At 40.4% G+C, this 12,392-nt stretch overlaps 1 protein-coding gene across 1 annotated transcript in view; it reads right to left on the bottom strand.

Moving 5' to 3' along the window:
- Window positions 1-651: 651 nt before the first annotated feature.
- The window catches only part of TNFSF15 (TNF superfamily member 15), a 28,164-nt gene continuing 16,423 nt past the window's right edge, over window positions 652-12,392 (bottom strand). Inside the window, exon 4 of the mRNA XM_086921104.1 lies at window positions 652-5,793. Within this exon, the coding sequence (XP_086777230.1) occupies window positions 5,381-5,793 (413 nt within the window). The 3' untranslated portion in view covers window positions 652-5,380. The remainder of the gene's footprint in view (window positions 5,794-12,392) is intronic.

The raw sequence follows: 12,392 nt of genomic DNA, 5'->3' as shown, positions 1-12,392 counted from the left end.
CCAAAAAGTTGTTTACAATGATTATAGTAATGGAAATGGACTAACAATTTGATCGCCATGAAGGTGTGTTTGGCTGTGCAACTGGCAGGGGCGAAGAGGACCCCCCCCCACCCCCCCATAGTTCGGTGTCAAAAGGACACCCTGTTGCACCCCTGAAATAAGCATGGGTGCACACGTGGCGCACATACATGCCCTAAGGGCATGTATGTGCTTCACATTGCACTTTGAAAAATGCAAAAAAATGCATTTTTCAAAGAAATCGCAAATTACCACCAACTTGAAGTTGGTGGTAATTTGCAATTCTCAAGGCCAAGTTGCACTTTTTTGGTGCTTCTGACATTGCATTTAAGGAATCGCAAAATTTCCAATTCCTTAAATGCAATCGCAAAATAAGGAATCGCAAATTTTGCGATTCCTTATTTTGCCTTAATACATACCATTTGGCAACATTGAATTCGCAAACGTCGAAATTCTGGGAAATTTGGCGTTTGCGAATGCAATTTTGCTTGATACATATGGCCCCACGTCTTTTAACTCAAAAATGAGGAAGCAGCCTTACTCATATCACTGCATCTCAAGCAACTACTAGTCAACACTCTAGCCATATACGCAGACACGAGAATGCATTAAATACAACACGAGACTAGATCATTGAAAGTATAACAAGACAACTTTAATTCAAAAAATGAAAATAAATTAAATATTAACAAGGTGATAGCAAATACACAGTATGCATAACTAAAATTGATGTTCATGTACAGAATCGGAATGGATCATTAATATAAATTAACATATGATGCATCTAGTTTAGAGGAAAATACATTCTATGTTGTTCCATTGCTTTGTGCAACAAAGCAATGAACATTTCTTAAAGTGCTGGCCAGATTTAGAGATGGGGGCCAGAGGAAACTTCTCCAATTGATGAAGAATATGCTAAATTTGAAGGAAAAACCACTGATACAATTTGCTGTTGGTTATCACTAAGGAGGTGGAAAGAGTCATTTTGATGTACCTCTGTATTTAGTACTATTTCCAGAAATCCAATGAATTTGCGATGCAGGTTGAACTGTACAGAAGGTCTTAAGGAAGTTATTTTCAAATTTTTGCAGAAATAAATTCATTCCTTGGTCATTTGTCTTGTCAAACTTTAAGTTTCTTGTGGCTTAAAAAGAAAATAGAATCAGACCAAGGCAAAACCAACTGAAATACTTAAATATACTGTTTAGCCCAAGGAGGGAAGAATGATACAAGAGACCTATGGCCTGATTTGAAGTTGGTTAGCAATTCAAAACCCTCTGATTTCTGGAGCAAATGCTAAATCTGGAATTGAATCAAAAAGTAGTGATGCCTCATCCATATGCCTATGTTGAGTAAAGTTCCATTCTTGGATTTTCCATTTAACTGAAGCATTTTCAATTACCACCCAAATATTAATCAGGCCCTTAAAAAGTGAAAGTCTTGCTTTGTCTGGCTTATTTTCTTTGCTCAACAGGTTATATATATATATAGTTGAACGGAGTTACTGGGAAAAGGGTTAGAGCATAAATGCAGCTCTTTCACTCACGTTTACTGGCCGGCCATGTATATGTCAGAGCCATGGCTGAACATCCCCGAAATGCATTGGGTCATATCGGCTAAGTAAATAGCATGATATGGCTAGCTGCATATCAGGCACCTTGCCAAATGCCAGGGATCCAATCTGCTCTCACTTTCCCAAGAAGAGCATCAGCCTTTTCAGATAGTTTGACCTGACATTCTAGATCATGTTTAGTTATTCTATATTGCCCATCTCTGCACATCATTATGAGAACAAGAGACTTGGTTATAAAGACATTAAACCATACACAACTTGCTCAGTGTGCTGCTGCAAAGTGTTCATAGGATGGTACTCCCTTGAGAAAAGGCTTTCTTAGAATAAAGTTCATTCAAGGTTAGAAAGTAGGCTTATATACAGATCAATGTGAGCTTTAGTTGTTTAATCACGTTTCATATATGGATTTAATTTAATTGTCAGTGTTTTAGAAATCAAAACAATGAAAGACATTACTGTTTTCTGAAAGTTACAAAAGTGCAATAACAGTCATATTTTTGGAAATTAACTTGTCATTTTTCAGTACATTGCACCAAGATCCCAAATCAGTAGTCATCACTGTGTCAGTGCTGAAACCAGCAGATAATCAACTAGGCATTCACAGTCCATGTGTATGGCATAGGTAGGGATAAGCAGCAATAGTGATGCAAACTGTTATAAAATACCCAATGGCCAAAAGCTGCAAGCACCCACACATTGGTCACCCTCATTTGGACACTACCTCCACGAACATGTCTCTAAGTGGGAGCAAGTGCCTTATGGTAACCCCACTCAATAACAAATGGTTCAACATTTTTGACATCACAGTACAAAGAAGAGCAGATGCTCTGACACACGTTTCTGGGTTATCACAGCAAGCAGGGTTGAATACGAGGCTCACAGAAAAAAGCCTACATTACTTAAAAACGACTAAAATAGTTTGGAGAAGATTACAGGGTGGGGGAATTCAGGATATTAGCAGGTTACTAAGTCTGCATGTGTGTAAGTGCTTGACCCTAGAAGGGATGTCTGTTGCAATTCCATAACATAGGGAAAAATCTTTTGGCAGTCCCTTAAAAATTCCCTGAGGTTTGCTGCCCCACAGATGGCAGCCTGGACGTTCGGTTGTTAGAGTACTGTGGCCTAAATATCATTGGCAACATATTGGCGGATGTACCATGTTACAACGCATACCATTACAACTACCTACTGTTACAACGCGACCATTACAACGCATACCATTACAACGCATAGCGCTTTGAGGTGCTGGATAGTGGTAAGTATAATTTACTATTCTAACTCCAGTCCCCGTGGACCCTAGGGAAGGTGTTGGATAGTAAATTATACTTATTCCCTATCCTAGAGCGCCCCCCAGTGCAATGCGTTGTAATGGTATGCGTTGTAAAAGTAGCGTTGTAACAGTATTGCGTTGTAAGAAATGCGTTGTAACAGGTGTATACCCATATTGGCCTATTGGCGGTAGATTTTATATTGTTACCTCCAGTGGGGCAAATATACATGATATTTATAACACACAATTTTTGTCAGACAATATTTAGTACACGATATACTGGTACCGTGTTGGACAAAACAGTGGGAGCCCCCTGAGCATCAGTTCTCAAAAGGGTTCAGCATTACACTCCTGGAGTGGTTGCTTGATCGACCTGCACAGCAGGAATGAAATACATGTTCAAAACCTTTTCATATTCAAAAGGTCTTTCAGCAAATGGTACATTGATTTCAGGCTTTATCTCCCGTTATCCTCTGTGCATATTTTTTTTAGAAACACCCTTCATAGAAGGGACACTGATGAACTGCTTCATGGAAGACAAGTAGGGTGACTCACTTCATGATGCTGCAGACACAGTTTCCAGTCCTGAACTTTTAACCTAAACATCAGTACTTTCAGGTGTGTAAGTGTCATAGCCTTAATACAAGTAAAGGAAGAGTACAACACACAGAATAAATCAGGCAGTAACAGTAAAGCCCAGGACTGGAATATTGCCCATAAGGACATGGAGTATGGGGGCCACGCGTAAGAAAAGTAGTGTATAAGCTATGTGCTAAAAAAATAAATACAATCCATTGTGACTTTTTTAAATGTTTTTTTGGAATTGAAGTTACATATTGCTTCCACCTTCCCTGTAAACCACACTCGTGTTTTTCAACGGAATCAGCGGTTTTAGGTAAAAGAAACTGAAATCACAGGTTGTAGGCACTCATTACGAGTGATATTGTAAAACGGACTCTTGGGAAGTCTCCTTCAGAATTACGAGTTGTGCAAGAATTCCCCACCCTAATTTATCTTCCCAGGACCCATTTGGACTGGTCACAGAGTTGGTGGCACCCATCCCTGCAGACAGCAAGAAAACAGAAATTACTTCACTGGTTCTTGCTAAACTAGACTACTGCAATGGGCTCTATCTTGGTATGCCTGAGAAACAACTATATAAGTTGCAAATGATTCAAAATGCGGCTGAAAGGCTCTAGTTAGGAATCCCCAAATTTCAATCAGTTGGAAAACACCTTCAGAAGTTGCATTTGCTCCCAGTTAAGAGCAGTTCATCTTTAAGGCCCTTTGTATTACTTATAGGGCACTTCATGATACTGGTCTTCAGTTTCTGAGACGCCTTCTACATTGGCATGCCCCTAATAGACATCTTCGCTCTGATGGAGCTAAATTGATAGCAACTCTGAGATTTTGTTAAAACAGCTGGGGTGGCAGAAGCTTTAGGGTGGCGGCCACTAAACTCTGGAACGATTCCCATTAGAACACTTCCGACTTTGTTTGCTATTAGGAAGGCCTTGAAAACCTGGCTGTTTAGTAAATAGAGGCCTTTGCTTACTCCGGACCACCAGCGCCAAGATACCTCTGGGTTTTAGCGCGCTTAATAAAATTATTAACATAACATAACATTTCACCGAGACAAACGTCACAAATTATGCATGTGGGAAATGGACCACATGAGAGGCCCTTGCTTACTCCGGACCACCAGCGCCAAGATACCTCTGGGTATTCGCGCGCTTCATAAATTTATTAACATAACATAACGTTTCACCAAAACAAACGTAACAAATTATGCATGTGGGAAATAGCCCAGAGTGGAGAAACGACCAGCAGGAATCTGAGAAGTAAGCCAGATTCTGTTGTTATTCTCCATCCCTCGAAGATAACTTGTAATACTGTGGCATCTCGCATCTGGATGCAGGACTCGCCCTATTGTTCTAATGAGAGCCCAGTACCGGAGCAGATAGGCAAACAGAACTCTTTGCTCAACATATCAATCTGTCAGCCATTTCTACCACGAGTTTTACTCTACCACTCAATCCATAGGAGTTCCAGGGGTGCAATGCAATTGTCATGCTGATTCAACACACACTTACACTGTCTATGTAAGAAGTCCCTAAGTGAAAGCTGTATTGATCATGCAGGGACTTTCACAACATTGGAACTATGTGTGTGTCTCTACCCTGGGGCTAGTGGCACACAGCATGGAAGCTGGAAGCAATTGGAGCTCTCCATTCACCTATTTTTTTCCTGACGTTATTGGATCACATTCGCTGTCCTCTAAAGCAATGTGTGTCCAAACAGTAAAAGGTCTGAAATGTAAGTAACCTACAGCCACAAAAGTGTAATCACATTAGATACAACTAAGGCAAAATCACAATCGATCTGTGTGAAACCCTCCTGTGTCTGAGATAGTAGAGTACCCGAGAAGAGGGAAAAGAATAGGAAAATGGATTAGCGTAGCATGCTTCGAGAGAGTCATGGACAAGAAGACTCAGGCTGTGGATGAATTTTTCTCCTGTTCATAGTAAGAATGCACCAAAGAAAGTCTTGTGCTCTGTTGTGTTGTCCACCATGTTTATCTCACTTGCATTCACTAAGAGGAAATCTCCTTTCTCCAAGGTTACCACTCCCCCCAGATAAATGGACTGGGGCCAGTTGCAATGTGCACACGAAATCTCTGTGCTGACCAGGAGGTCTTCAGGCTTGCCGTAGCTCCAGCTGATTTTCTGAATGCGCAGATGAATAGGCTTGGCTTTTCCAGCGATGTGTCTGAAAGTAACCTGAGTATAGATAAAGTAATCCCCAGACAGTGGGACTTTCAAGTATGGCTTCACATAGGTCATCCCCCTCCTGTTGAAGGCAAGGCCTTTTCTGTCCTCCCACTGGACTGCATTCCTTTCTGGAATTTTCTGCCACTCCTTCCCTGGCCGGACTAAGACAAAAGAGAGAAAGGCACAGTTCAAATAGGGCAAAAAGCATTTACATCAGTCACTGTAACTCAAATTCTACCATAGAACAGAAGTGCCTGGGATTGTTTATAGTATTACACAAAACGGGCAATGACATCAGCTTGCGTTTGTGTGTAGCTTTCCAAACTCATCCATATCAAGACCTTTTTATTTGTTTAGCTCATCTGATGTGTCTCCTCTCCTTTCTGCCCGCTTTTAATGCTGTGTTGTGTTTACCTTTTCAAAGCGCCAGGACGCCCCTTTGCTGGGGCAGCTGTGCGCGGTACAAATAAAAATAACATAACATAACATAACATATGACTGATCCAAAACACAATTCCAGCTTCAGCATTTATACCATCTTAGAATTTCTCACCTTGTGTGTAGCTGAATGAATGAATCAATTTTATTCAGAGACACAGTTGTGTCTGCCCTACTTTCCTCATGTTCTAACGTTTATTATTGCAAGATCTTCGATTTAGGCTTCCTTAATAGGACTATTTGAAAAAAAACTGGCACAAAGCCTGGTAAGGATGATTTTCCTAAGGATTAGCCATAAAGAATGTATCCAACTCACTTTGAAAAGATATTAATAGCTTCTTGCTCATTTTCATATTTATTGTAACATATGGTGATGTATGGAGTATACAACAGAAATATTGGTGACAACCCCCTGGAAATATGCATGTCCTCTGTGAATAACAAATGAAAAAAGATGGGTTCTACATGGACAGCCAATTATTTACGAGATGAAACGTCAACCAGATAAAATCACACGAGTATCAGAAGCAACAACAGATCTATTTTCAAAAAAGCTTTTGTACCAGAAGCAATCAGAAGCAGCCTGAACATATAAAGTGCTTGCATGTGAGTAGTTTATAATCATTTCACCCCTTTTAACTTACAACAATGGTCTCTAACTCTGCGCCTTGATCTTGTCCAGGTTGACTGAATCTTTGCCACCATTTTAGAATGGGACATGAATCAATATCAAATTTCAACACTACTTCTCATGTTCATTCAATAATGAGAGTTTAGGTAAGTTTTAAAAGTTGCCTTTACCTTTTTAAATTTGTGGTTTGAGTCTTATTCTCTTTATTTAAAATTTAAGTTAGTTAAACCAGTTTACAGAAATGTCGAGAAAAATAATGGTTAGAAGCAAACAGATATATATCACTGTGTGTTCCATAAAGAATTTTATCTAAATCCCTACTCTACTCTAATAGATTCTAACGCAATAAAACCCGTAAAGATTCATTTTGAAAAAGAGCGAGAATATGTAGGATCATTTAGAAATGGCAATTAAAGTTTAGTGTACTTCTCATGAAGAATAGTTCTGGAAAACTTGTCTGATTCTTCTCTCAATCAGGAATTAGTCACAGCAGTTGCTGTATACTTAAAGAAGGTTCTGAAAACACCATCAGCAGTAGCTTACAGTGTAAAGGTAGGAGATAGTCACAAAGCAATTAGCCTGGATCAGCAAAAAGCTCTCAAAGCATTTCTAAGAAATGGGTGCTGCAAAGGGTCTGCTAGACTGACTGAATTCTAATTTAGGAATATTTATATTGAACAAAATTTTTATGTATCCATCCTGTCAGGTTATTATCAAACATGGTGAAAGGATCATCCGATGGTCTGTTGCATCATTCTTCATTCCCACTGTAACATACGAAAGCAGCTAACATTATCTTCAAGTGAAATACTAAGTTGCAAATGCTTATGTACACTGGTTTCACGTTGAGTTCCCATGAGGAGCCTAAAGCGCACTCTATCAGCTATTCCGAACTACACTGAGTGACAATGAACTAGTCTAAAGGAGAAACATTTTAGTTGCTGCTTCTGCGGATCTACAAAATAAGCTTCATTGTCTATGCGTACACTTAGAGGCCGAATATGTCAGCAGAAGGAACATAAACATGCCGGTCATTCCGCCGCGGTTCCGACTGACACTCGGAGTCTTCCAATTGGTCGGAACCACGTCATAATCCACTATGGATGGCGTTTCCGCCGTCGGGATTACGATATTGTTTTCTGACAGCCTTTCCGTGCTGGCCTTTCGGACACGGAAAAGCTGCCCTACAGTGACTTTGCGGGCCCGAGAGGGCCCCCTTGGCTCCACTGCCTAGGGTTGGTGGCCTAGGGGGTACCTATGGTACCCCCTATCATGTGCTGCACTGTGTGGTAGGCACCATGGGGTGCCTGCCACAGGGGGCAGGGGTTTACACACACACCCCCTGTGGCTCTATACGATCCTGAATTACGGCCGGTATATGGTTGTAACACAAGCTCCCATAGAGAAAAGTGAGTATGTGACCGAACAGTGTTCAGTCACATCATAATCAGGCGGTCGGAACCACCAACCGGAGGTTGGTAGGTCTCGAGACCAAGACTGTGTTGGTCGGAGGCAACTCTGACCGACATCGTAATAAGCCCCTTATTGTTTAAAACAACACATCTATTTTTGGAAGTGCTTTTTGTACCAAAAGCAATCAGAAGCAGCCTGAACATGTAAAGCTACTGCTAGGTAAGCCAAAATCAACACTCACACAAGTTGTCTATCGTATCATACTTATTTAAGTTTGGCAGAATTGCTGACTTTTTTTCTCAAGTAGCACATGCAAATTTCTTGAGAAGTATGGGGCCTATTCACAAACTGCATTTTGTCGTATGTCTAATGGTACTATAGCAGTGCTACTAATGTACAAAATGCTATTCACAAACCTGCTTGTAGAGATTTTGCCTTTGCCTCTTCTAACTTTTTCTGTGCGGAGATCTGTGCCCAACTGTGGAGTCTCCGTCCATTTAAGTATAGGTTTTATTGATAAATATATTATTACTTTATTAAATCTTTATTTCGGTCTTAAAACCATAAAAGACAGCATTTCATGTGAACAATTAAAAAAGATTTTAACAAGGGTGTTAAAAGAATAAAATGCATTGATAAAAATTTGCTATTAGTCAAAAATCACAGATAAAAAATATATATTTCATTAAGGTTTTAAAAATTGCATATGAGCCCACCACATAGCAGCAAGGAATCGTGAGGTAGCAAAAACTATATGCATACTGGTGTCATGTTTTAAAAGCCTAAACACATCTATACAATGGATGCCACCAAGGTTCTTGCATACTTGCCGTAATTCTCTTCTTCTAATAGAGTAGCCTTGGCATACAAAAAAAACGTGCAATTCTGTTTCCTCAGCTAGACCACAAGTAGAGCAGGACATGGGGGCATCCTTAGACCACTTGTTAATAAAAGAATGCAAGGGGAGGCAACCATGACAAAACTGCAAATAGAGTTTCCTGGCAATGGTTGGACGAATAAAGTCCAAACACGGCTCTAATTGGTATATGGTTTTTATATCCAAGAACTGGCGAGCTAAAGAGCCAATCGTGGGGTCTTCTGAGATTTTATCAAAGTTTGCCTTCCAAAACCTAGTGGTTAAATATGTTCGTGTGACCCTGTTGTGGGCAATTAGAGGACTTGTCCATAGCTCGGGACAGCCTATCTCATTTAAGCTTTTCTTGATATGCAAAAGCCAGGGAAGCTTTGCTGCCCCAGGTAGGCTAAGTACCTCTTGCAGTTCTTCTCTGTACTCCGCTAGCTTGTTTGTTGCCCACAGACGTCGCCAGTACAATAGCGGGCGCCTTGCAATTTCTTGTGTGATTGGTCTCACCCCCAAATGCATGTACAAGTGCAACAATGGCGAGGTTCGCGGAAGCCCTATCAGTTGTCTAAGAAAATTGTTTTCAGTATGCGAAATTGACTTAAGGTTCGAGTCCCCCCAGAGTTCAGCCTCATAAAGAGCTGAGCTTCTGGCCTGCATCTTATAAATCTCTATGTCCGGGGTCAGGGGTTTATGAAAGAACTTTCTATAGTGCTTGGCCAAGCCCCCAGCTGTCTGTATTAGCCTTAGATTAGATCTGGCCACTTGGAGTTTCCATGTCATATTTTCATTTAGGGTAATCAAATTCTGTTACCCTTTCAACCAGAACACCATTCATGCGGAGATTAGATCGAACATTCTTACTGGGGTTGAAAACCATAACTTTTGTTTTTAGTACATTGATTTCTAAACCCCTATCCTTGCAGAAATCGCAAAAGGCATCCATGATTTTCTGTAAGCCCATAGGGATTTTGAGAGGAGCAAGGTGTCGTCTGCAAACATCATTGGAGTAATACTCTTGTTTGCTAGCTTAGGGGCGTCGATGTTCTGAAATTTGTTTATAACATCCACCAAGCCATTAAGGAAGATGCAGAACAGTGTGAGGGCTAACACGCATCCTTGCCTCACTCCCCTATTGACCGGAATACGATTAGTATGTTCCCCATTCTTACCAAATCTAATTTGAGCAAAAGCACCAGAGTGTACTTTCCTAAGTAGGGGTAAGAGATAAAATGGAAGACCCAGCTCTTTGAGCACTTTCCATATGGGCTCTCTAGGAACCAAATCGAAGGTCAACGAAGACCAGATACAGACTGCCACCCCCCATTGTTACTGTTTTCCAGAAGAGGAGCTGCAGCCTGAAAATCTGGTCTATCGTTGACATTTTGGCCCTATACCCGCCTGGAGGGGGAAGAGGATATTATTTTCCTCCATCCATAGTTGCAGGCGATCCAAAATGATCCTGGCAAACACCTTCTCTGAGACGTCGATCAAACTGATCGGTCTATAGTAAATTGGGAGAAGAGGCAAACCCTTTTTAAATATTGGTATCACCTCTGCACCGAGCCAGGTCTCAGGGGGATCCTCCCTTCCAGAATAGCATTAAAAACTACCCACAAATAGGGACCCCAGATCTTAGGTTCAGCCCGATACAAGTCGCCAGGAACCTTATCAAGGCCAGCTGCTTTCCCTGGGACTATCCTGTCTAAGGAATTATACACTTCCTTCAAGGTGATCTTTATGCTATCTGTATCTGGGAGGACTGTGGTTTTCCTGCCCATGGCCAGAGCATTCTTCGGGACTTTGTGCATATAAGAGTTTAAAATGGGCTTTCCACTTTTCGCCTGCTATATTGGGTTCGATAGCTACCTGTCCTCTTGCAGTCCCTGAGCTTACTATATTCCAAAAAGATTTTAAGTCTTTATTTTCCAGAGCCTGTTGGAGATTTGCTCACTGGTCTTCACCCCACAAGATTTTAGCAGCATGAGTAGCATTTTTATAAAAAAGCCTTGCCTTTTTTAGTGTGGTACTACACTTTGATTTGATGGCCTCTATGAAGGCACTTTTCATTTTCCTACAGTTTGAATTGCCGGAGTTTGTGGGCACCAGTCCTACGACATTCCTTCCAAAAGACATCTTTCAGCCTCAGGAAAGCTTGGCGATTGATTTCAGCAACCTTACTCACATGGGGTGCTAAGATATCATAGAGCTCGTATTCTAGCATAGCCTCAAGATCTGGGATAAACTCCCTGTATAAGGTGGCCATTTTTTCCTGGGAGTTCTCTAACCATGACCACTTCACTATCTTTCTGTTGTTACTAAGGAGAAGCCCATCATCTTGGTCGATTTGGTCCGGGCTATGTATGGCCCCTGGGGAGATTGCAAGATTTAGCATCAGCGCATTATGGTCGCTGTCCTAACGTGGTATAACACTAAAATCAGAGGCTACCGACCATACTCTAGTCTCCAAGAGTATATAGTCAAGAATTGAGGAGTGGGCCAGCCTGTTATAGGTAAAACAACCTGGGGAATCTAGGGGGAACCGCCCATTGCATGCTCTCAGTGAATATCTGAGAGTTAGCGCTTTGATTGGATAGCTAAAAGGGACCAAGCTCTGATCTGAGGGATGTTTGGCTCCAGAATGGCCCATATTGTGTCCTCTTCTGCACTGTCCAAATCAACCAGATTCCAGTAGGGGCTCAAACTGACAATTCATATATTATTGATAGAAGAGAGTGGCTAGTTAATGGAGAATACTTACAAATAAAGGGGTGGAGTTAACTGACGTGCAAGGAGGGCTATTCGGAGGGAAGTGCGTCCATCCACAAAAGAGTAGCCCCATTCCTATTCACAAGCTGCACTTCTAACAATTCAACTACCAAGAAGGACCCATAAACAGTAAAAAATGTACCACAACTCAGAGCTGGAGTTTGTCCAGCACCACACATTCCAACCACCATAGCAAATAATTTTAAACTAAAATAAATTATTTGAACTAAATTAAACTTTAATTATTAAAAATAGACATGAATTTACTGTAATGTTAAAAAAATAACTAGAAATAAAATTATCTAAACATAAGAAATATTTTATTCACATTTTACATAGTTTAACACACTTTTTACTGGTTTTAAATTAATGTAAATTTTATTAAAATATATAATATTTACATTGATTTTATTAATTCCGTTTAATCATTTTCAATAGTAAAACCATATTTTTTACTTTGGATCTCTGTCCTAGTGTCAAAGACCATTGCCTACATGTGAAACGGTACTAGTAGTAGCTTTAAACTATTACCTAATTTTTTACATAATTATTAAATGTATTTATTGACATCAATCGCACCTAAAGTATTTTTGTATTTTCTTATGTATTAAATAATTTAAAACGTTATGTTTAGATTTAATCAAAAT

Source organism: Lissotriton vulgaris, chromosome 5, assembly GCF_964263255.1.
Source record: "Lissotriton vulgaris chromosome 5, aLisVul1.2, whole genome shotgun sequence".
NCBI classification, from domain to species: domain Eukaryota; kingdom Metazoa; phylum Chordata; class Amphibia; order Caudata; family Salamandridae; genus Lissotriton; species Lissotriton vulgaris.
The sequence above is the reverse complement of the archived record's forward strand: the minus strand, read 5'-3'. Positions and strand labels throughout refer to the sequence as shown.